General features: G+C 36.6%; 1 protein-coding gene across 1 annotated transcript in view; it reads left to right on the top strand.

Moving 5' to 3' along the window:
* PXDN (peroxidasin) overlaps positions 1 to 24,988 on the top strand; it is a 92,421-nt gene that overhangs the window by 29,338 nt on the left and 38,095 nt on the right. The window contains exons 2-9 of the mRNA XM_061357549.1: positions 318 to 389; positions 1,941 to 2,012; positions 8,429 to 8,500; positions 15,866 to 15,937; positions 16,542 to 16,613; positions 20,848 to 21,017; positions 22,303 to 22,420; positions 24,461 to 24,630. Of these exons, the coding sequence (XP_061213533.1) occupies positions 318 to 389; positions 1,941 to 2,012; positions 8,429 to 8,500; positions 15,866 to 15,937; positions 16,542 to 16,613; positions 20,848 to 21,017; positions 22,303 to 22,420; positions 24,461 to 24,630 (818 nt within the window). The remainder of the gene's footprint in view (positions 1 to 317; positions 390 to 1,940; positions 2,013 to 8,428; positions 8,501 to 15,865; positions 15,938 to 16,541; positions 16,614 to 20,847; positions 21,018 to 22,302; positions 22,421 to 24,460; positions 24,631 to 24,988) is intronic.

Genomic DNA, 24,988 nt, shown 5'->3' with positions numbered 1-24,988 from the left:
TAGTGAAATACAATTCAACATCCCATTACAAGTTGCGTCACTATGGAAGAGAGCATCCTTCATGACCACATGTTCAACTTAGGTACAGCCTACAACATTGACTGCTGAGGACGGATTTGGTCAGTTATCTGCTTAAAATTCTTAAACAGTGTTTGAATTGGTTTTACCTTCTCTTTTGATCAAAAGCTGTGGCTTAAGCATGGAACCTTATCATCATTGTCACAAAATACTTGTGCTTAGTTCAGTTTTTTGTATGAAAAAAATGCACAGATGTTTTAATAACATGATTCTTATTTCTTTATTCATTATTTTTACAGAGACCTAAGATTTAATAAGATTAAAGAAATCCAGCCTGGAGAGTTTAGACGGCTTAAAAACCTGAACACACTGTAAGTTCTTTTTCAACCCTAAGGCCCTTCTCCCCTTTTGATTTAATATGATCATTTTGATAATGTGCCAAATTTGCTCACTTATCACAGGTAAGTAGTTTTACAAATTTCATCTGTATTACTTACAGAGCTGACGGATTTAGGGTTTAGGGCCAAAGTGTTTGAAAGCAAAACCAGGTATATGTATATTAAAAAAGGAAATTATGTACATCCTAATATTTTATTAACATACTTTAATTGGAAGTATGAAAATTATAGACCTTTACTACATTTTTTTTTCCAAATTTTGTTAACTTTGGAATATCGCTTAATAAATCATGGAGTTACGACAAAGTTGTTCAGAGGCTCAGATGTGTAAATGTGTTGTGGTTACAATATATTTGACTAAGTCAAATGATTTGAACTTTTGTATTCTTATGTGTTCATGGCAGAAGTTGGAAGGTTTTGTTCCTGCTCAGCTGCCTTTTATCAAGGTCTTTGTTACCATTTATGGAGGAAAGACCATGTTTTCTGAAAGACATTTTATAAACTGTATTCTAGTTTTAACTTGGTATCTCTTTTCTCCGTCCTTCAAACTTCACTTTTAAAACAAATGCATGTATGTTTCTCTTCTCTAATATACAAACAGGTATGAAAAGGAATTAGCACTTTGCAAATTTGACTTTCCTCAAGCACAAGTAGTGTGTGAACTGAAATACAGTAGGGATATCAGTGAGCTTTGGATCACCATTATCTATTTATCCTGCGAGCACATAACAGTAAATGTACTAAGACTTCTCGTACTCTATATTCACACAGAAGAAATGGTAGGACTTTCCCTCCAAAGTATATTGTCCAAATCTATGCTACTGAGACATTTTTACTAGCTTTCCCTACTTCAGTCACCTTTGATCATAACTCTGTAATTGATACCCAGTTTTGAATTATTCTGTTAGCTATCCAACCTTAAATTTTAACTGTCTACTCAGATGAGATCCACAAGCCCCAGTAAAGACAGGTTTCATTAAGTTTGAATTCCCTTTTATTTGTAAAACCAGTGCATAACAGATGAGTAAAAATCCTGTTTTATGTAAAGGTCCCAGTATGCAGAATATTACTAAGAAACATCTAAGAAAAGTTACTTTAATGCACCTGCTAATACAAATCTTTGTTAAAAGTTACTTTAATGCACCTGTTAATATAAATCTTTGTTAATATCATTATCTATTTCAAAGCAATTTATAACTTGAGACCAAGGTGTTATTTTTTTTTTTCCCTTTCATCTTCATTTCAGATACTTACAAAAAGCCACATTATTTCAGCTTTTAGATTTTTTTTTTTTTGTCTGATTTTTTCAGCATTTTTTCCTGCAAGGTAGTGAGTGAGCAGCTGTGAAAGCTTCCTTCTAATGGATACTGGTAGGGAGGAAAGCATTTTGTTTTGGATATTTTTAAGTTTTCTTTTTACTGCTACCATACTTCTATTACTCTTAATTTTATTACTATTAATACTATTAATTTTTTCCCCCTATTGTTCCTATATGTTAAAATAAATGTCTATTTCTTTCTATAGACTTCTAAACAACAATCAAATAAAAAGAATACCTAGTGGGGCATTTGAAGACCTTGAAAATCTGAAATATCTGTAAGTTAAATCAATGTCACTTTTTGCATCAATGTGGAAAGTGTTTTAATCTGAGATTGTACTTTAATCTGACTCACTGTATCAGGAGATAAACCACTTTGAAAATCTGTGAAACTGATTGATGGTGTAGGGGCAATTGCGAATCTTTGTTCCTATAAGTGGGTGCTTTCATATTTCTAATATAAGACTGTAATATCTGTAGGCAGTATATTTACTAGTTGCTGTTTACTAGGACTTACTAATTGCTGTTTACTGTATACAACTTAGAGAATTTAAAAAAGAAGATGCTGAAGGTTTAGGAAGTCACCTCTTTAAGGGTTCACTGAAACCTTCATACAGGTACTTAAGTTTGTGTTTTGAAAAGTGGTTTAATAGCAGCTAGTCCTAGATTTGTGTCTGCAAAACCATGTAGATTAGTGAGTATTTAACTACTCCTAAATTGTCCACTGAATGCAGTGTAAGTTTGCAAGATAAAAATTAAGTCAAACACAGAAAATTACCTTCATGATTTGCCATAAGTTCTATGTCTTCAGGTACCCTGTTGTCCTGGGTTCCGCCTCTATATTTTAAGATTGGCTCCTCCCATTTTTAGCAAACATTGAGTGTATTAAGTAACTAAATAAACAAAAGGCATTAAAAATTTATCTGTGTAAAAGACTAAAGCTGAATAGTAAGCTGTCATAGGGTCTTAGCTGTAGTCTCTGGAGTACACCTTATATAGTGTCATGTAGAAAAGTTTCACTCTGTTCTCTTGGAGTATTAATCAGTGCTTGAATGCTGTACAGATAAAAAAGAGTCACTTTGAGATTTCATTGTTTTGGAAAGAATTCAGAAGATGAATTTTCCACTTACTTTTCAAGAATGCAGCCTGATTCACTACAAGGAAGTGGGAGGAGGAAAATAAAAACCACATAAATCCGTGCAGACACATCACCTCCTTTTCCATGCTGTTTAATTACATTGCGTGGTCTCTTTTTTATGTGCATTGCTTTTCAGTAATAACATTTTTTAATCTGTATACAATAGGATAAAAAAGAATATTGATCAGACTATCTGCAATGAATTATTAAAATCCACAATGCTTATATTTGTTACAAGATGTGTTTCTATGGTGGATCTGGTATCAGAGTACGTGACATCTACTAATTCAGGATGGCTAAGCTTCTTTGCATAGTCAGCGACTATGCAAAAATGCCACTTGTTTCTTGTTAGCTCTTTGTTTTCATATGCTTGCCTTTGCCTAGCTGTAGTAAACCTGAGATAAAATTCAGCTATACACTCAAAAAAAGAGTGAAAGAGATAACTGAACTATGATTTATTTTCATGTACATGTAGTAATATCTATATTGTGAAGAAGACCTTTCCCTTTCCCTCTTGTTCCCTGAAAAATTTTGATATAAAGTTCAATGTGGTAGTATATTTATCTGTGGAGAGGTCTTTGAAACCATCCTGTTTTGTTAAAATAAGCTTTAAGATCTTGCTATTTCAGTGGCTATGAGATAAATGTTAGGTTTAAACTCTACAGCTTAAAGACATAAAAATGATGGTACACGGCAGATAATCAATACAGAAGGCTTAAATGTACCAAATAAATTCAGTTCGGTTTGAAGATTTCCTCTGAGCAACTGTGTACTAACTGTATTCTATGCAACAAAGGGAACAAAACAGACCTTTCCCCCCCCACCCCGGATCAACAGATATAGAAGTTAAGGGGGAGAGATTGCACAAAGGCTAGAAATATTGTTCAGAATTTAATATTATAAAGCCAGATTCTTTGGAATAATTGAGGTTTTGTATAGCCTGATCCTGTATGGATATCTGTGGATGCCTAATTTGTAGTGTTGCTTTTCATAAAATGAGATAATTGGTCCATAATTTTACCTGTGTTCTCACAAGAACTCAAGTGATATATTGCAGATGGTTCTGAAAATGTATAATTCACCAAGTAATATTAGAAAACCTGTAATTTCTCAGTGGCTTTGATTTAGGAAAACATAAGTATATATAAGTATAAAACGTATAGTGATTAGTAAATATTAATGCATATATATATAAATGCCTGTATTATTTATATGTCAAATATTTTACATATGACAGATAATATATATAACTATGTTATATAATTTTATATAAAATATTTAAGTATAAACCATAATACAGTATATTTAAAAAAAAAGCTAGTGTCTGAGAGAGATGTCAAGGCCCTTTCCTGTATCTCTGTTGAAGACCAGTTTTTTGTGCTTCCAAACAAAACTTTTTTCCCAGTAAGTGTCAAATATGCCCTAGAATTTTTAAATGTTTATTTGTACTATTTCTCTCTTGAAATTGAGCTGAGAATTTTGAGATGTATATGCTTCCAGAATTGTCTGTCTGAAGAACAGAGTAATGATATTTTCATTTTTCTGTTCATTACAAATATTAAACATTGTACAAGTTGGTTTTTATATTATAAAAAATATGCATGTATGATTTTTGAAGCTCATTTTTAAAGGAAAATTTGTTACCATGTTCTTTATGTAATTTGTCTTTGAATTCGTACACTAAAAGTTGTAAAAAAGAAATGTAATTATTCTTGTTTTGCTATGAAACTAAAGAATACCTTTTCTTCTGCCTTTCTGCTTGTCTATTTCATATACCTTAATGGTGGCAATATGGTTCCTCAGTAAGGATCAAAAAGATTTTAGCAACTTGGACCCCATCCGTAATATAGTTTCCTTCTGAACTTCAGTGATTCTGTATGATTTTTGGGGTCTTATGTTCCCCCTTCTGCAAAATATCCTGTAAGCACTCCTTTTAAATTAAACTTTAAAAGTTGTCTTCGTATGAGCAAAATAATTGGTAACATGTTCGCAATTTGTTGCTTGTGATACAAGATGTGTATGTGTACATGATGTGTATGGTACACTGAAAATACTTGACTTCCTGTGAGTTATTCATTTTACTGACTTAGAGGTGGAAGTACAGAGTGATAAGAAAGAAAATTATCTCAACCTTATAATACAGATTCTGGCAGATTTGTGAAAACTTGGTAGGATGATTGTTCCCGATCTTGAAAATCAACAGTTTTTTCTCCAAAAGAGATGGTAATTGGGAATTATCGTACTACTGTTTTAACTTGTAGCATAATAGAAGATTTGGAATCAGCATTTGAAAAAAAAAAAAGGTTAAGTAAAAAAAAAATAATTCAGGGAGGAGATGCAAAAAAATACAAAATGAAGATTAGTGATTAAAAAAGGTTTTCTAGATAGATAGAAGGTACTTGGTATTTACAGAGCAGTAAACTAGAAGCTAGTGTGAAGACAGAGGAGGAAATAAAAACAGAGAATGAAAATAACTTTGGCAACAATATTGATACATGTTCACTTAGTAAGAAATGGAGAGTTGAGGAATCAGACATGACAACATTGCGATAATTGTAAGATAAATGGAAATTAAGACTGTATGAAGGTATGAAGTGCATCGGTTCTGGAAGTACTAAAAGAGAATATGCAAGTTTTGTTTTGTCTCTGGTGAATGAAGTAAAACAGGTTATAGATTTGCAAAAGTGCACAGCTGCTGATCTCAAAATGGGATTAGGTCACATTTCCTTCTGTGCGTTCTGCTGCTGTTGCTGTCATGGTCATCTTACTTTGTCCTTTGAACATCTCCAGTGATTCCAAATCTAATTTCTTCGCAATTCATGTTGCTAATTCCACCATCTCCTTTATGTTTCTACATAAGTCTCTCTTTCCTATATTTATTTAATTGTCAGATTTAACTCTGCAATGCCTGATATTGCTATTACTTTTTAACTTTTCTCCACTCCAAACAATGTATCTGAATTTTACTTTCCTTAAATCACATGACTTCTAATATGGTCCATTAAAAAAAATAAATATGCTTGTTGTGGAACTAGCAAACTTTAAAACTATTTTCTAATTTTCTGGTTGCCTATTAGTTTGTTCATTTCCCAAGTATGCCCAGTACCTCAGGCCTCTATCAGACTTGCTTGCATTTCTGAAAAAATGCTATTTTTTTTAACTCTTCTGAAAACAGTTAATAGCAAATGCCAGAAACTAACTTCATGTTTTATCAGAATATATCTGTCCGTTGTCATCTTAACCCACTGTTTATTCATTGTTTGTAGAATTCTAATGATTAACTTCTTTGAAAGTTTGTAATTAAATTAATTGATAAATTACTTTTTCCCTAATTATAATCTATATTTGTTTTCTGCTAATGTAACTGGGATGAATTTTGAGGATTTGTTAAGCATTTTTGCAGTATTTAAAAAGTTCTACTTGTTAGGCACAGTGGCATGTCAGACATAAATAATTTTTGTGAGTGCTGCTTATTTATATTTTGTATTCTGACATCTCTCTCTTCATTAGACAGATATTTTTATATGTTTCTTTATAAATGAAAGCCTGGTTAACACATTGGTCATAGGACACATTTTTTTTTGTAGCCTTTGGGTCGCTGGGGTTTCTCTGTGAAAGGGTGACGTGATGGGCTGAGGTCTTGATAGTCCTGCAGCTGAGTGTTTTCTGATGAGAATAGAAAAAGTTGTAGTTTAAAGCTGAATCCCAAATAAAGTCTCACTACAGTGGCTTGGTAAGAGCTCCATAAAGGGACACAAAAGGCTGCCGCTCCCTTCCCTGCTGTATAGTGGTAAAAGTCTGACAATCTTACAAAGTCATTATCTCAGTCTTGCTCTAAGCAACCTTTTTTTTTTTTTCTCTCTGCCTTACTTTGTCTGCAGAAAGTAAATAAAAGTTACATGGGTGATTCTGGTAAAACATTTTTTCTAAAAAGTTAGATTAAATAATTTGGTTTTTGATAAAACTATTCAAATGGCCTCAAGAGATGCTTAACTGAAGTTGGTTGTTAAAACCATCTTAGCCTGCTCTGGTTCATTGGTCTGATCAGAAATTTAGTACTCAGAGAAATAAAATGAATTTCCACACTGCCAAGTGGAGTGTATTAATAAAGGTAAACAATACTTTAGCTGTTCAGTTTTAAAATTCTCATAGGAAAAAAAATTATTCCTTATTATTCTGTTATTGGGGGACCTCTGCTTTTTGTTCAGATGCATATCTGTGTTAAGTATATTAATATGCTGGAATCTCAGCAAGCAGTGCATTAGATAACTAAATTTAGACTCAAGGGAAGGATACTACTCCATATTGTCTCCTAGAGTTGCCATGAGTTGAACATCAGATACCTATAACTTTTTTCCTTGTTAGGGCCTATTGTGAAATGTGAGTTTTTAGAAGCTGCCACCAACTCCAGCAGAGCCAGTATTTTATCTGTTGCATCAAAAGAAGTTTGCAATATTTCCAGTAAATTACTGGAAACTGTAATAATAGAAAAGCCAAAATCACTACTAATAAAATGCCTGCTAATCAAGTTCTGGTCCAAAGTCTCTTCATCCCTTTTCATAGAAATCCATGCCTTATTAACTGAGTTTCAAATCATTTGTCAAGTAATTGTGAGAAAGTTCTGAACTGCAAACCTGTTCCTAATCTAACACAAAAAAAGAGTGACTGACACTGACCCCCAAACTATTTTCATTTGCTGCCTCCATGAAGAAACTGCCATCATCAGCTAAACTATGGGATTTTTCTCCAACACCCTCTCACTAAATCTTGCTGTTGAAAGCATGATGAATGTGAGCACATACACTGATCCATCGGGATTTATTCAAATTCTGTAGAACAGGTATGGAAATGTGTACATACTGGTACTCTACATATGTTCATTCTCTTTATATTATAGAGTATCAATGGGGACCTAATGTCCATCTTCTACACAGTGATAAAATAAATATACAATGCTGTTTTATGGATGTGATACCAATATTCTAACTTGGTTTGGTTTTATTTTTTTGTTTGGGTTTTTCATTTTTGTTTTTTAAATATTCAAAATGTGACACAGGTGAAATTACAGAATTCTCACTGTTTGTTCTCCAAGTCCAGTAAAAAGACATTCCATCATAATTTGACTATTTGTACCAGTATTCAGCTGAGCTATTTTAAGGAAAACAAGAGACCAATGGCATTCCCAGTGTCTTCTGGTAAAGGCACTTCTGATGCAATTTTGTCCCATTGAGCTGAATTTATTTTGACTTTTGGCAAGCCCATCAAGAAACTTAAGGGCAAAGAAACAGTAAGTAGTAACAGTGAGCACTGGGAAGCCCAAGACCATTTAGGTGACAGCCTCAGGGCCTACAAGACCCCATTTTTCTGTCTTTCCTGACAAATTTGGGATAAAATCTCAAGGACAAAGTATTTTTTATGTGTATGTGTCTAGTTTTTTTTTTTTTTTCTTAATGTGTAGTTGAAAAACTGTCTTCATGTGTCAACTTATATTCTTCTTTTCCACCTTCATGTAGCTCTTGTTTGTGTACTAATATTACTGATTATTTCTTGTTTCAGCTATTTGTACAAGAATGAAATCCAGTCAATTGACAGGCAAGCATTTAAAGGACTTGCCTCTCTAGAACAACTGTAAGTGCCTTTTCTCTTCTGTGCTGTCATCTCCATGGTTCCCCTGCAGAAGAAAAGTGCACGCCTTGATCCATACATCCTGCCTGCATGCTCTGCATGTCTGTACTCCCTGGGTTGTTAGGCAGAGAGCCCCATAATCATTTGCATGTGAAAAAGCACAATTGGTCTGTGTGTCAAATTCCTCATTTCTATGTTTGTCTCTTACTTGTGATTTGAATTCCCGGTGTCTGTATACATTGATACATAGCTTTGATGAAGAAGTAGCTTTATTGTGGAAAATGTTGAAAACAAATGTATATTGCTTAGAGAGATTACAGTTCCTTTGAGTGCAGCAGTTACTTTGGTTTATGCAGCATAACTGGATTGAATTAGTCCCTTGAAGTTTAAGCCAGATCTGTTGTATTTTAATATAAGAAGAAATTTCTTAAAAATATTATCAATGTGTTAAGTATTGCCATATGCAGATGTTTAAAAAGTAAGACAGTTCATTGTTTGTAATATAGATGTTTCAGTAACGTCTTCTAGAAAGATTGATCAAAATCATACTCCTTTTCCTGTATAATGATGAAAAATAGTTTCTCTTGATAAAAAATGAAAGATGCAGTAGTTACCATGACAAAATCTGATTGTATTGATTCCATTAAGTTTAACTGTATTTTGACTTATAATCAGAAAGCTTCACAGTATGTTCCTTTTGGTAATGTTTAGAAAAACAGAAAGAGCTGTAAATGCATAGCTATTTCACAGTTTGCCAAATGACAGTACTAGACCAGTGAGTTTTGTTGCATATAAATTTGGGGCTGAGTATATTCTACGACCAATGTAAATTTTGATACTTATGACAGTTAGCAGTGTATTATAAATTTTCTATGATGCATGCCAGTTTCCTACTTACTATAAACCTATAGTGGATATTAGTGGGCACCATGTATCTGAAATGAAATCACACTTCGGATGGGTACAAAAACCATACAAGCTCATTTTAGAGAGCAATAGATTTCTTTTAAAGGGAGAGCTTCTATATAAGTCAATAGTGATAGCTATAAACCATATTTAGTTTTTTTTTTTTTTTCTTAATGCCTTTCTCTTCCTCTTCCTCCTACTCTAGAAATGATTACTGCAGCATATTGACAGCAACTGGTAGGGCTTAATTGCATGCTAATAGCAATTCTTACTTTCTGTGTAGAATTTTAAATATTGAGGCCCATTTATTGAATTACTAGTGTTTCCAAAGACTTCCCCATGCCACAAGCCTCATATGCTGCAAGTTGCAACATTTGTCCTCTTTTTTTTTTTTCTCTATTTCATGGTGATCTACATTACAACTTAAAAAACATAAATAATTTTGGAATATTAATGCCTTCTGAATGTACTTTTCTGCTATATTTCAGTTAAGTCTCTCTGCCTGCGGTTGATATCACACTGTATCAGATTAAACTCGGAGGCATCAACATTATTCTGTATGAAATAAAGTTTTAAAGAGAGTCTGAGTCTCAGCTTTGCCTGTAAAGTAAGGAAATAGAGCCTGGCATAGTCACTGCTCAGTGTCTGACCTTGTGTCATGGCATCAGTTGCTGCAAGCAGTGGCTCTAGGCTATACAGCTGCTGAGGATGTTACTGCTCTGCTGTGTGAACATGTGAAAGATCATTTGTTTTAGAGCCCTTGTCCTGGGCAGATCTTAAAAAGAAGCCTTACAGGTGGGCAAGTGGGAGCACAGGAAGCCAGTGGCAAACCTGGAAATAAATTTACTGGAAGGTATTAATTGAGGTTTAAAGTTTATGAGAGATTTGTCGTTTATGCAACTATAACATAAAAATAGGTTCTGACTCTAGAGGGTCTGTTTATCATAATAACGTTAGAGAAAGACTCTGTTCGCAGGGCAGAAGGTAGTCTTTTTGAACAGGTTAACCAAATCCTCTAACTTCAGTTTGGGACTGAATCAGCTACTCCGTTGATGTTTCTGCATTTGAGGCTTCTGTGGATTCAAGTTGCCAAACAGATTTTGCTGGATGTGTTGACTCAGCCAAATGCTCTTCTCAGTGCTCAGCAGAGTTCTCAGAAGTAGATGCTGTGATCCACATCTCAGGGAAAGACTTGATTCACAGTAATTTCTTATACTCCAGTGAAGCAGAATGAAAGCAGAATAGTTGCTTTTTAAAAAAAAAAACAACAAAACAACAGAACAGCAAAGCAATCACTTTCCTGTTTGCTTTGTTTTGTTTCGTGGTTTGGTTAGGGTGTGTGTTTGTTTGTTTGTTGTTGGTTTTTAATGAAGAGAAACTGTAAATATAATTTGAGGCCTGTTGCACATATAGGAGAAGAAAAGCCCCAGTATTTACTGTGGCTGGCAGGACCCTTCTTAAACCTCTGCAGCAGAATTTTTAGCTGCTGATGTAGTAGAAATACCTTTTTATTCAGAAATTTCTGCTAAGGGAATAAGATCTTTGAATTAGGTCTTGAAACTTGCTCGTGCTGAGTAAATTCTGAAAAAAACTTGGCAGTTTTAGATGATTGAACACATTGAGCCATACATATTTTGTCACCTAACTCTTCAGTCATGGCAGGGCATGAAGGCAGAAAGTTGGATAATGAAAAGTAGCCGCTTAGTACCAGTTTAGGCCCTGCCAAATGTGCAAGACATATGTTTGGGTCTGGCAAATGTGGCACAAAGCTTCGTTACACTTGCATTTTTTTCAGAGCAGCAGCTGGAAGGCAGCCAGGCCACTGAAAGGCAATGAAAGCTGCCTCTATATGCCTGTGCTTAGACAACTGAGTCCCACCTGAAATGTCACAAGTACCTGGCTTGGGAGGTGACGAGTTTGCTGGATCCCAAGATCAAGCTCTAAGTGCAGTCTATTTCCAGATGTGTGTATGTTCTGTTTCTTCCAAATATCTACCATATTTTTTGAGACCTCAGCTTAAAAGCTGTGTGTACCAGGGACAAAAAATGTTCTCTGCAGTCCTTAACTAGTGGAATCCCCAATAATAATGGAACTATTTAAATGTTAGCTAATCTTAGTAATTATGCATTTTCTTTTAACTTTCATGTTAACATGCTAATTTTGCTCTTCAAAAACTGTTACTAGAGTTATGTAGCTGTGTACGCATGTACACAAACTAGTACAGTATGTACTACATAACTAGAGTTATGTAGTTTTGTACACATGTACATATTCTGGGGGAAGTGAGTAGATTAGGATATTTTATATATAGTGATGAAGCTTGTTCATTTCTTCTCCCACAATCCAATTTTCAGTGGCTTTGAAATGCTGCTAAGATTTTTTTTAGGTATTATATTGCAAAGTGTGCTGGATTTTTGCATAACTCTGTATAGCAGTTATGCACATTTAACACAGTAGAGCCTGATGAAAATCTCTTTGCTGCTAAAAACATCTATGGTAGGGAATGAAAAAATTAAGTAATAAACAAACAAGCTCAAAACATATGAAAGGGGCCTTGAGAAGTACATCCATATTATTCTAAAATAAGATCAGCTAGGGACAACAAATTTAGATGACTGGAATCAGATCTTTATCTAGCCATATTTTAAAAGTCTTTAAAGAGAGGATTCCATAATATCCTTAAGAATCCGGTTACAATATTTTATATTGCTACTGTAAAATCTTACTTAAATCTCTTTCCTAGTGGTTTAAGCCTGTTATTTCTTGTCGTATGCCAGGACAGGGAAAACTCTGTGATAAATGTGGGAAAAATATGTTTGTTATTTTCTTTCGAATAATCAAAATGTCAAACACGCTATTTAAATATTCAGAACATAGATGATACTCAACTCATGGATTTTAAGAATTTCCCCCAAGATGTGGAGACACTATTAGAAACGAACAATTGGCATATATGATAAAAAGTAATCCTCTATAGATATACTGTGCTACAGAAAATCTAATCCTAAATTTAGTGCTATGAAAAATGCCAACGGGACTGAATTTTATTGTCAATGTTCATCCTCCAAGATTAATAATGACAAAGAGAAAATCTGCTTATTTGACCAATGCTTTGTCTTCCTCTAGGTGTGTTTAGTCTGGACTTTTTTTTTTTTTTCATTTAAGTATTACCTTTCCTTGTGTTTCATCCTTGATCATGAATTCAGAATTAAAAAAAGGAAGACACAGGGGTATTTAAAATCACTCTTGCATGATTTTCTTTACATTTCCATTATGAAAGTCTTTTAATATCAAATTCAATGCATCTTCCTGCTATTAAGAGTGTTTTATACTCTGAACTTAGCAGATGTTTATAAAGACATGTCACTGTGATATTATTTCCTGAATATGATTTCTTTAAAGTGAATTTCCAGTCCAAGAAATTCTCTATTAATTAAAGTATTAAAAATCCTTTAAAAAGAAAATAAAGTGAAACAGAAGAAAAAGAATGTAAGTGATAAACCTAAGTGATAAAAAGTGATTAAAGTGTAGGACATAAAGCCAAGGATTTAAAATTCTTTTTATTGTAGGCTTAACAATGCAATCTGGTTTCTGTATTTTTTTTATTTTTTTTTTTTCCCCCAGAGTTGTACTTGTTGCTAATTACTTTGTCCCCACAAGTACACATTGTTCTGTTCACGAATTGCCTGGCAAGTTGCTCAGGACTTTTTTCAGGTCATAGTGTAAAAAGACCTGCAAAACCCAGCTATCCCAGCTATCTTGTCATATGAAGCAGTTGAGAGTATTTTCCAACTGGACTTTATGATTTGATTTTTTGAGCTACTTTAGGCAGCATGAAATCTGATGACATAAAGCTGTTACAATACACTTCAGTCCCTGAATTATTGTAGTTGTATCTGTGATGAAGTCATAAACAAGGCAAGGTTTTTAACAGAAGTATTGTTTTAATTGCACTGATCCATTTGCTTGGAAAAACAAGATGAGTTTTCAGGCAAATACGTTCTTTAAATTCTGTAATTATAGTAACCTAGAATACTAAACAGCAATGAGCTGCTGCTTTGAGTTTAGTGATGTATACATTACTAAAACTCCAAGAGAGGCATCCTTTCTTTTTCTTTCTTTGCTAATGTCGTCTCTGATCCTTGCACTTGAAGAAGGGGATGTGTGCCTCAATGTGCCTGCTTTTACAAACATTATTTACTGGAATTATAGAATGGTTGGATTGGAAAGGACCTTAAAGATCATATAGTTCCAGGTCCCCTGCCATGGGTCAGGACACCTTCCACTAGACCACCTCCACTAGGTTGCTTAAAGCTCTGTCCAACCTGGCCTTGAATGCTGCCAGGGATGGGACAGCCACAACTTCTTCAGTGTCTAATTTGTTGTTCCTGTAAGAGGTATTATTTGTACCTACAAATCTTTCCTTGTCAATGACAAAGAAGTATAAGAAACTAATTTATTGGGAAGATAAGGAGATACTTTTGCGAGGTGCTTATGAATCATAAAAACACAAGTAGAATTAGCAAAGTTAAAAAGGAAAAAATCCCCGTTGTCTGCACCAGAAGTAATGTATTTAGTTTTCTCCAAAATCAAAGTAACACACCCTATAGTTGTGCCTTTTTTTTTTCCTCTTCACCCTCTTTCATTTTACCTTGCCTTGCCCCCTCCCAGATGCTCCTGATGGTGGAGAGGTGGGTGAGCAGAGCCCTGGCTCCTGGTGAGCTGTGCCCACGTCATGGCCAGTCCCTGCTCACAGGGCAGATATCAGTCCTGTGCTAGTCCTTTGTCACAGCTAGACCTGACTGAAGTCTCTCATCTCTCTGCTGGTGACTCAATTGAACCTTGTAGGAAGTATGTGACTTTGAGATGTCTGTCTTTTCAATTTGGATGAAATTGACCTGTATTTTCAAAAGGGAGATGAAGACTGGCAGACATAGCATGATTATGCACTTCTCGTTTCCTTGTGCAAACAGGATCATACTGTATGCTCACTACAGTATGTGGCTATGCATTGCACTGGCAGTAAGCAGACTTGACACTCTGATGTGCCTGATCATATCCGTGCTGATGTATTGGCTTTTCTGTGGTTCCCCATTCATTGCTCCCTGGCATCCTTTGCTGGCTCACGCTTGGGCCGTGCTGCTGCTGGCGGGGGATCTGGGGGACTGCCAGGCACGTGCCTGGCTTCCCTGCTGCACGCGCCTTCCAGGGCTTGCTGCAACGACTCTCTGCTGTAATTGCTGCTTGTTCCTGCTTTCCTCTCTCTGCAGCAACCATTCAGCTCAGGTCAGGGAGCAGAGCACGTGTGATGTTTCAGCACAAGCAAGTTCCCATGTGCTTTTACTTTTCATGCTGTAGGACTGATTTTTCAAGAGATTTTGGGGTCTGAGATTTTCTGTTTGATTTTAAATTGTGGGATTTTTTTTTTTTGTTATTCCTATATGTGCACATTCCTCAGATGTTCCTGAGTTTGTCAGAGGTCACATAGCAAACTTTGAGAGGTTTGGATACATTTGGATATGTAATCAGGATCCAAAGTCTATAAATCATTTTCACAGTTCCTTGTGCTAGTTACATCAATTACATCTTGTTTTCTCATCTGCAAGTTTATAGAGTACCACCACAGCATAAACTGGAAGTCTGGAAAGATCCTGCCTCTGCAGTCCGTTTTTACAGCAGTTACAAATTGATAATCTGATTAATTATCTTGTTGTGTTAGACTTTTTTCTGTTGTTGTACAAGATTAATAGATGTGTAATATTTGTTGTTGTGTAATATTAATAGCTTACATTAGCATCAGCAGAGTATCAAACAATACAGCTGTGGTGGTTAATTGTACACAAGTTGCTGGGAAGATTTTTGTCTAAAAGCAACTCAGTCAAACTTGGGCTCATATTAGGAATTTGTTTGGCTTTTGAGAGCATTCATAGCTTTAAATAGCAGTGTTCATGGACTAGAGCAGGTTACTTAGTATCTTTTGAAATTTTCACTCAATGTGATAGCAGTGAAAAAAGTTGTCCACTGAAAATGTGATTCTGTTGGAAGCTAAATATTTTCTAAACAACCTGCAATATCTTCCTGTAAAATAGAATAATTATTTTTTCTATATGTATTCAAGTATGCATACTAAAAAAAAGTTGATTTGGAAAAAAAGTTCAAAAGTTGATTTGGAAAAAAAGTTCAAAATCTCCAAAGTAATGTGTTTTTTAAAAAAATTATTTTGCACATAAATGCACATGCACACGCACTATATAGTAGTATGCAAACCCTTCTGGTTTGTCTTGTCTTGTATTTCTCAGGTTTAAGTAGAGGATTCAGACAATAGAAGAAAGTTAAGCCGGTACATGACTGTTACCATTTACATGTGTAAAGAGTGTGGAAACTATAGCAAATGCTTTATAATATTTGGCTTCATTAAGAAAACTGTTTCAGTGTTTTTCCTTTTGTTTAACATATTTTCAGGTATCTGCACTTTAATCAAATAGAAACGTTGGAACCTGAATCCTTTATCCATCTTCCAAAACTTGAAAGGCTGTAAGTCTGTTTTTCTTGGGCTATGATTCAGAAGTCAGCTTACTTCTTTGTTTGAATTAAATCAAATATTTGAAACTGGAAATATATTTTTTTTATTCCCGTAGATTATTTTTAGTCTAAATATTTTATCGTTACTACTGCACAGTCTTTGCCAAGAACACGTCGGTCAGGCTGACCTTAAAGGCATACAGAAGTGAATGTAGCTTGTGGTATATTTTGTATTGCAAAATGATTTCCCAAAGAGCTGTGATTGATGTTTCACCTAAAATAAATGTTAGTAATGAAGAAGTAGAAGATTTATAGTGTGACTTTTCTTTCTTTTTTTTTTTTTCTTCTTTAAGTTTCTCATTTGAATGCTTATGAAATCCCTTCCTTTCAGTTACTTTGTCTTTTTATGGCTTCTTTTACCCCAAATGGACACACCAAATACACGCTGGAGGCCACTTAAAAAATAGCAACTAATGAATTTTTGAAAAATTTTCAAAACTTTTTTTTTTATTTTGTAAGATTACTTTCTTTAATAGAACTTTCAGAAGATTGTAAATGAAGTGAGTGCATCTCAAAATCTGAATTATTACATGCATATTTCTGTGCTTTTTAACAGATTTTTGCATAACAACAGAATAGCTCATTTGATTCCTGGAACATTTAGTCAATTAGAATCTATGAAGAGACTGTAAGTAAATTGAATTATTATTAACTAAAGAAAGATTAAATAATATAATTACACCATATCTCATCTTGTAATATTTATATTCCTTGCAAATGTCTTTTCATTGTGCAGTTGATTTAAATATTAAATAGTTTTTCCTAAGCTGTGCTTGAGTTGTTTTACATACATGGATTAAGACCATTGGTTCATATCCTGCTTTCTCTAGTGACTGATTAAATCCTTTTGTTTCCTGTTTTGGAATTACTTGTACTAATATAGTCTTGTTTTGTAGATGAACTAATATATATATAGATCCTTCTTTAGATTTTTTTGATGGTTGGGATTTTTTTGGTTTTTGGCTTTTTTCTCCCCTTGTCTAATTCTCATTGGGTGTCTTTCAATATTTGATCATTTCGGTATTTTCTTTTTTAATTGCTGTGCTTGCCCATATCTGATGATAAAAACCATAGTTACGAAATGGTGCTCGATGGTTGAAGAAGAATGTAAGTGTTACTTTCAAAAGCTACTCCAGAAGCCATTTCTTCTTGGGTTGATGCCAACTTTATGAAGTTTAACCATGCCAAGTGCAAGGTCCTACATCTGGGTCAGAGCAATCCCAGGCACAGCTACAGGCTGGGCAGAAAAGAAGGTTTAAGGGCAGTCCTGGGGGGAGGAACTTGGGGGTGTTGGTCGATGAGATAATGAACATGAGCTGGCTTCAGTGTGCGCTCGCAACCCAGAAAGCCAACCATATCCTGGGCTGCATCAAAAGGAGCGTGACCAGGAGGTCGAAGGAAGTGATCCTGCCCCTCTACTCTGCTCTCGTGAGACCTCATTTGGAGTATTGTGTGCAGTTCTGGTGTCCTCAACATAAAAAAGACATGGAACTGTTGGAACAAGTCCGGAGGAGGGCCACGAGGATGATCAAGGGACTGGAGCATGTCCCGTATGAAGATATAGACTGAGAAAGTTGGGGCTTTTCAGCTTGCAGAAGAGAAAGCTTCATGGAGACCTCCTAGCAGCCTTCCAGTATCTGAAGGGGGCCTATAAGGATGCTCAGGAGGGACTCATCATTAAGGACTGTAGTGACAAGACAAGGGGTAATGGGTTCAAGCTTAAACAGCAGTTTAGATTGGATATAAGGAGGAAGTTCTTTACTGTTAGGGTGATGAGGCACTGGAATGGGTTGCCCATATGTTGTGAATGCTCCACCCCTGGTGGTATTCAAGGCCAGGTTGAACAGAGCCTTGGGTGGCATGGTTTAGTGTGAAGTGTCCCTGCCCATGGCATGGGGGTTGGAACTTTATGATCTTAAGGTCCTTTGCAACCCTAACTATTCTATGATTCTATGATTCTTGAAATGCCGTTAACTTGGAAAATTAGCAGCTTCTTAGTCCCTCAGTAACATTTGGATACTTGAACTCAGGAGAAGTGCCATCGTGAGGTTCAGAGGGTTTTCTATCCCACAGTTTGGATGTCCACTGATCTAGGATAAACGTTCCTTAAGTTATCCAAGACTGCTGTTTTGAGAAAGGCAGTCATGTATTCATACCCTGCTTTCGGTGGGAGGACTGTTGATGGCATGCTGTGCAGCAAGACGTAGCACTCTAGGAAAAGAGATCACAAGGGATGTAACCAGAAGGTGGTTCTGCTGATGTAGGACATTTGTCTAATGCCCTGGGACCACACCTTTAACAGTGGTTAAAGGCAGAATGAAGTAGATTTTGATGAGGTATGTGTCTTCCAGTTGTAGCTGCTTTGCTCATATGTGTTTCAGTTCTTGTGGGGTTCAAGTGAACAGAAAGGGATGTTTCTTTGTATAATTTCTAGGTAAAAGTGAATTTCAGTAGTGACTATTAGTGGAAGAGAGCTCTGGACTAGACTGACCTCATATATTCTGACCTAAGACAGCTCACCCTTAAAGGTCACATCGTGATTTTTGCGTTCTACATTTAAATTCTACCAATAGCATCTCATATAATGAGAGACATTCGTATGATAACTTTTAAGATATTTCTGCTTGTTCTTGCCTATTTTTCACAGAAGGAAAGGGAAGAAATAATGTCTGGGCATTTGTGCATGTGGTTAATAAAATATTAAAGGCAAAACGATAAACAAGCTTACGACCCTCAAAGATACACCAAATTGAGGTTGCTTTGCTGTACAATATTATTTCCAATTTGTGTATAGATACACTGAATGGTGTAGATTTCTTTACTTAATAGGTTTAAACCCCCACATTTATACAGGGCCCCTTCAGCCAGAGAGTGCAGTTCTCCAAGTAGTAATGGGGTCCTTCACTACTGGAAAGAAACTCAACAGAATTTATGCGTTTCTATTGTCTGCAATATGCAGGTGTTCTGATGAAGTTACTGGCTCACTAAATTCAACATGAGCTTAATACTTAAATAAAAGTGTGAGTCTTTGTCTCAGTTGCCTGGTGATCAAAATGAGAAGTTGTAAAAATGTCAGGGTAGCAGTGAAGCTAATACAGTGATAAGTGTTAAACAGAAGGAGATTGGTTTAAGTTCCTTACTTAAGCAAAGTTGGTATAACATTTATTTATAAACCCTGATTTATTTACTGAATATTTGGGTTAAAAAAGAAAAGTTGTCTAGATGGTTGCTATGTTGAACACAGTCCTACTCATACAGTAAAAATTAACATGGATTTTTGTAATAAAGACTATACCAGAATGCATATAAGCAGATGAGCTGGGGAATTACAGACCAGTCAGTCTCAACTCTGTGCCTGGCAAAATCTTGGAGCAGATTCTCCTGGAAGGCATGCTAAGGCACATGAAAAACAACAAGGTGCTTGGTGACAGCCAGCATGGCTTCAGTAAGGGGAAATCCTGCCTGACCAATTTGGTGGCCTTCTATGATGGGGCTACAGAACTGATGGACAGGGGTAGAGCAGTTGATGTCATCTACCTGGACTTGTGCAAAGCGTTCGACACTGTCCCACACAACATCCTTGTCTCTAAATTGGAGAGACATCAATTTGATGAATGGACCACTCGGTGGATAAAGAACTGGCTGGATGGCCGCACACAAAGATTTGTGGTCAATGGCTCAATGTCCGGCTGGAGACCAGTAATGAGTGGTGTCCCTCAGGGATCGGTGTTGGGACCGGTCTTGTTTGACATCTTCGTCGCTGACATGGACAGTGGGATTGAGCGCGCCCTCAGCAAGTTTGCCGATGACACCAAGCTGTGTGGTTCGGTTGATACGCTGGAGGGAAGGAATGCCATCCAGAGGGACCTTGACACACTTGTGAGGTGGGCTGATGCCAACCTCATGAAGTTTAACCATGCCAAGTGCAAGGTCCTACACCTGGGCTGGGACAATCCCAGACACAGCTACAGGCTGGGCAGAGAAGAGATTCAGAGCAGCCCTGCGGAGAAGGACTTGGGGGTGCTGGTCGATGAGAAACTTAACATGAGCCAGCAGTGTGCGCTTGCTGCCCAGAAAGCCAACCATATGCTGGGCTGCATCAAAAGGAGTGTGACCAGCAGGTCAAAGGAGGTGATCCTGCCCCTTTATTCTGCTCTCGTGAGACCTCACTTGGAGTACTGTGTGCAGTTCTGGTGTCCTCAACATAAAAAGGACATGGATCCTTTGGAACAAGTCCAGAGGAGGGCCACGAGAATGATCAGGGGACTGGAGCACCTCCCATATGAAGATCGGCTGAGAAAGTTGGGGCTGTTCAGCCTGGAGAAGAGAAGGCTGCGTGGAGACCTCCTAGCAGCCTTCCAGTATCTGAAGGGGGCATATAGGGATGCTGGGGATGGACTCTTCATTAGGGACTGTAGTGATAGGACAAGGGGTAATGGGTTAAAACTTAAACAGGGGAAGTTTAGATTGGATATAAGGAGGAAATTCTTTCCTGTTAGGGTGGTGAGGCACTGGAATAGGTTGCCCAGGGAGGTTGTGAATGCTCCATTCCTGGCAGCGTTCAAGGCCAGGTTGGACGAGGCCTTGGGTGATATGGTTTAGTGCGAGGTGTCCCTGCCCATGGCGTGGGGGTTGGAACTTGATGATCTTAAGGTCCTTTCCAACCCTAACCATTCTATGATTCTATGACTGTTACCTTTATTCTGTATTGTCCATTGTATCCACATATAAAGTCTGTTTAATTCTGATTAAGCATATAAATATTTCAAGTTAAAACTGCATATAATGGAACAATTTTGATTCTAGCAGAATAGTCTAAGGGTTGCTAAGAAGTGGTCTGGCTGCGTTTTTTTTTTGTGCAGGCGTTTGGATTCAAATGCTCTTCACTGTGACTGTGAAATCCTATGGCTGGCAGAGCTGTTGAAGACGTATGCAGAGTCGGGTAATGCTCAAGCAGCAGCTACCTGTGAGTATCCACGAAGAATCCAGGGAAGATCAGTGGCCTCAATTACACCAGAAGAACTTAACTGTGGTGGGTTTGCCACTTCCAAATGGCTTCTTTAACCTGCTAAATGTACCTAATCTGTATTTTTTTGCTTGCTTATTGTTCTGTTTACTTTGATATCATTGATCAATATTGGTTATTTCCAGAAATCTCCCTTTGCTCTTTCTCTGTTTTTGTCTGCTTCTGACTGACCAATTGCTTATATGCCTATCTTTAGTGAAACAAATACAGCCATTTGTCCTTGAGGAACTAAGTGTGATTGTATGGAAAGGCTTAATTTTTCCTTTTTATATTTCAGTTTTGATCATAAAAGGATCAACAACTAGGGTCTTTGGTGTTACATTAATGTTGTTTAGCATTCTTTCTTCTGTACACAGGAAAGAGAAGAAAGAAACTGTACAGAATGGCTTCTGATTTCACAGATCTTATTGTTAAAACTCTTGTTGATATTGGAATCAGGGTTGGGCCACTGGCTTTCCTTTTTACTCAGCTATACTTATAAGGAGCCCCTGCACTGTCAGTGGATTAGTGGATAAACACTTCTATTTAGATCCTTTTGTTCATCTATATTCCTTCAGCTTGCGGGTGTAAAGGCATGACCCCATGGGCACCCTGGGGCTCAGCCTCACATCTCTTCTGTTCTGAAATCAAAATGCAGATTTCTTACCAAGCTGGTGGGATTAATCTGCCCAGGCATGTGATGAGGCCAAGATAGAAAATAAATAAATCATCCTTTTGGTTATGTGTTGGATATAACTCTCTGATCATGAGAATTATGACCATAAGCTTCTACAAGGTTCTTGAAAAATATAGTAAAAAGGGGATTTAGTTCAATAATAAGTCTCATGGCATCCTACCAGCTCTCTGCACATCTAAGGAGCCTGAATATGGAAACTGCAGGAAACAAGCTGGACAAATTATTCTGTAGGAGGCAGGTTAAGCTCTGATACTTATCTGAAGGAAGTTATTTTAAATGGTACTTGTGCTTGTTGTTTTAAAGTTTTTTCCTTCATAAGCAAATTGAGCCTCTGTTCAAATAAATAAAACAGCTACTTTAGAACCTGATACAAATTTGCACAGTGCATTTCCAGTCTGCTAAAAGGTCTTAAGAAACAATGGAGCAGGTCAGAAAGCCCACAGTCACTTTCGTGTAGGGAAAAGTTAATTTAATCCTGATTAAGAAATAAATACTTTAAATTAAAACATTTGTGATATATATTTTTCTACAAGGTGTATGAGAAATTATTTATTTACCATTCCTTAGTAGTTTAAAACAAGTGAGAGTTCCTTACAAGTTTTATTGTTGCTACAGAGAGGCCAAGAATTACATCAGAGCCTCAGGATGTGGATGTTACCTCAGGGAATACGGTGTATTTCACTTGCAGAGCTGAAGGCAATCCTAAACCAGAAATTATCTGGCTTCGAAACAAGTAAGTTTAAAAGAGGAAGAGAGAAACCTGATTTAAGTGTGTTTGTCTGGGTGTTTGTACATTTCTGAGTGCATGTCCACACACATTATGTGCTCATATATGGAATAGTTACAGTGGAAACACATTATAATTAAAAGTAGTATATGAAGTAATAATGGTCCACATCTGTTTTATTAAATAATTTTAAACACTTAAGAGCTGATAACTTTAGAAAATATTCATTTATGACTATAATACTATTTGGTAAGATTTTCAGCTGTAGTTATATCTACAAAGTTGCTCACATGCTTAAAACTAATGATTTATATGTAAGTACCAGATAATCCAATCTGGATGTGTTACACATGCAGTTTGTAGGTTAGCTATTGTTTGCATACATTTTGAGGCAAAGCAAAAGCTGTTTTTAAAAGAACCCCAGCTGGATAAGTCAGGTTTCAGAGAAAGTCTTCCTTGAGCCCCAGCTCCTCAGATTTCCTTTGAGGTGTAGCTCCATTCCAGGAGAGCAGAGATAGATAGTATCAATTCCCAGGCTTCCCAGACTGGTCATGGAGGGCAGACAAGTACTTATAGGACTATAGGTTAATTCAGGTTGGAGGGCATCTCTGGAGGTCTCTGCAGTCTTCTGCTTAAAGGAGAATCATACCAGGTTGCTTTGTCCAGTTGGAGCTTAAGGGATGGACATAGCACAAGTTCCCTGGGCAACTTGCTCCATTGCTTCTCCTAACTGCTTAGGGAATTGAGGGAAGGGCCTATAAAGGACCTGTGTCTTTCAGCAGTCCAAGGGCCAGCCTGCTGCAGAGTGGCTGCTCAAGCTCTGCCTAAGTCCCTTCAGCACAACTGGGCACTTCATGGCTGAACCAGCTACGTACCAGCACATCACCCGCCTTGTACTGATGTGAATTTATGATAGACACATGAACTGTGAGTTTACCACAAACTTAATCAGACTGGCTTAATAATGCTCTTACTCAAATGAAAAATGAATCTGAAAAGCAATTTCCGTTATGTTTTATATTAGCAAATGGACCATTTTAGTTTGTTGGATGCTGATAAAATGGAACAACAGAGCTCTGGTTCTGTAGGTTTCTGCTGATGGGGGTGACACATGCAGTAAGGGTACAGTGTTTATGGAGTATGTCAAGAACAGAACCTTGAACTTGTATGATATAATTATTACATTAAAATTTTCTTTGGCTCATGTACTTCTTATAATAAACAAAGAAAACATGTATTCAGGGTACACATATGAAAGAGTTTTAAGAGGAAATTTGAGCTTGGGGTGTGGGATTATTGACTTTGGCTTGTTTCCTGGCTGCATGAATGAGAGCAAAGCTCTTTGCAAGGTAGTTGAGCATGGCAAGATTTCAGTCAAAAGCCATTGACCTATTGAGCAGTATGGTGAATAGATCAGCAGACTGGGTTTTGAACACAGGGGATAAGATCTCATCCCTCATCTGTGTTTTTTTCGTGATGTAGAGAGGGATGGAGTGAGAAACAGTTCCTTTAACAATAACCCCTAACTGTTCTTAGATAATGTCACACAAATGCATCCATAGTATAGCCTGAAGACCTGATCTTAACTCATGTTTCAAGCCAGTGCAAATTACAATCAGGTTCATTAGTGCTCCTTGAGCAATCCAGACAGATGCTGTCAGAAAGATGATTTTATTGCAAGTAACCCCTCTCCTGGTAAAAAGTATCTTGAGCTTTGAACTTACATGATATGCTTCAAGTGCAAACATTTTAAATTGGTTTGCCAGTTAGAACTTCTTTTCCTGTAAGCTTTTACTCATTAAAGTATTTTGGTTTTTCATTTTGAAGGCATAATGCTTGCAGAGGCAAAACTTGGTTGATTTTTTTTTTTTTTTGGTCTTTAGGAGAAAGCTAAAATTTCTGTTATTTTACTTAACACAGTAAAACTCTTCTCCCCCTACACCCCCTCCCAGTTATTTTGGGTAATATACTTTGGGTTTCATTATTTGACAGTTTTCTGTGCTTGTGATTTAAAGGTTTAACTCCAGCAGATTCTTTTCCTCACAGTAATGAGCTCAGTATGAAAGAAGATTCCCGTCTAAACTTGCTAGATGATGGCACGTTAATGATTCAGAATACTAAAGAAACAGACCAAGGCATTTACCAGTGCATGGCAAAAAATGTGGCTGGAGAAGTGAAAACTCAGGAAGTTACTCTTCGGTATTTTGAGTCACCAGGTAAAGAACACCAAATCTGAATTTTGCATTCAGATGGGAATTGTTTTGATAATAAGATTGCTAAAAGTAAGATGCCTTGGCTTTTGTATGTTCTTGATGTGTAAATTTTTGCACTTGGGCATCTTAAGAACTAGATCATGAAGTTATACCCCAGAACAAAAATCAACCAGTTAATACATTTATTGTAGTAAGCAATTCTGATGGTAGTCTTGTAGGCTCTCTGTTTAACGGTTAGGAAAATAGGCTGTTGCATTACAGCATTGCTCAGTACAATACTGTTCTCTGTGGATACCTGAAAACCACAAGCTTCCAAACAGGCCGCTCATGAAAGCTTTGACACATGCTGTGCAGCCATCCT

Source organism: Neopsephotus bourkii, unplaced genomic scaffold, assembly GCF_033783945.1.
Source record: "Neopsephotus bourkii isolate Nb327-2 ecotype Australia unplaced genomic scaffold, CSIRO-AGI_Nbou_v1 NB_908, whole genome shotgun sequence".
Taxonomy (NCBI): domain Eukaryota; kingdom Metazoa; phylum Chordata; class Aves; order Psittaciformes; family Psittacidae; genus Neopsephotus; species Neopsephotus bourkii.
The sequence above is the reverse complement of the archived record's forward strand: the minus strand, read 5'-3'. Positions and strand labels throughout refer to the sequence as shown.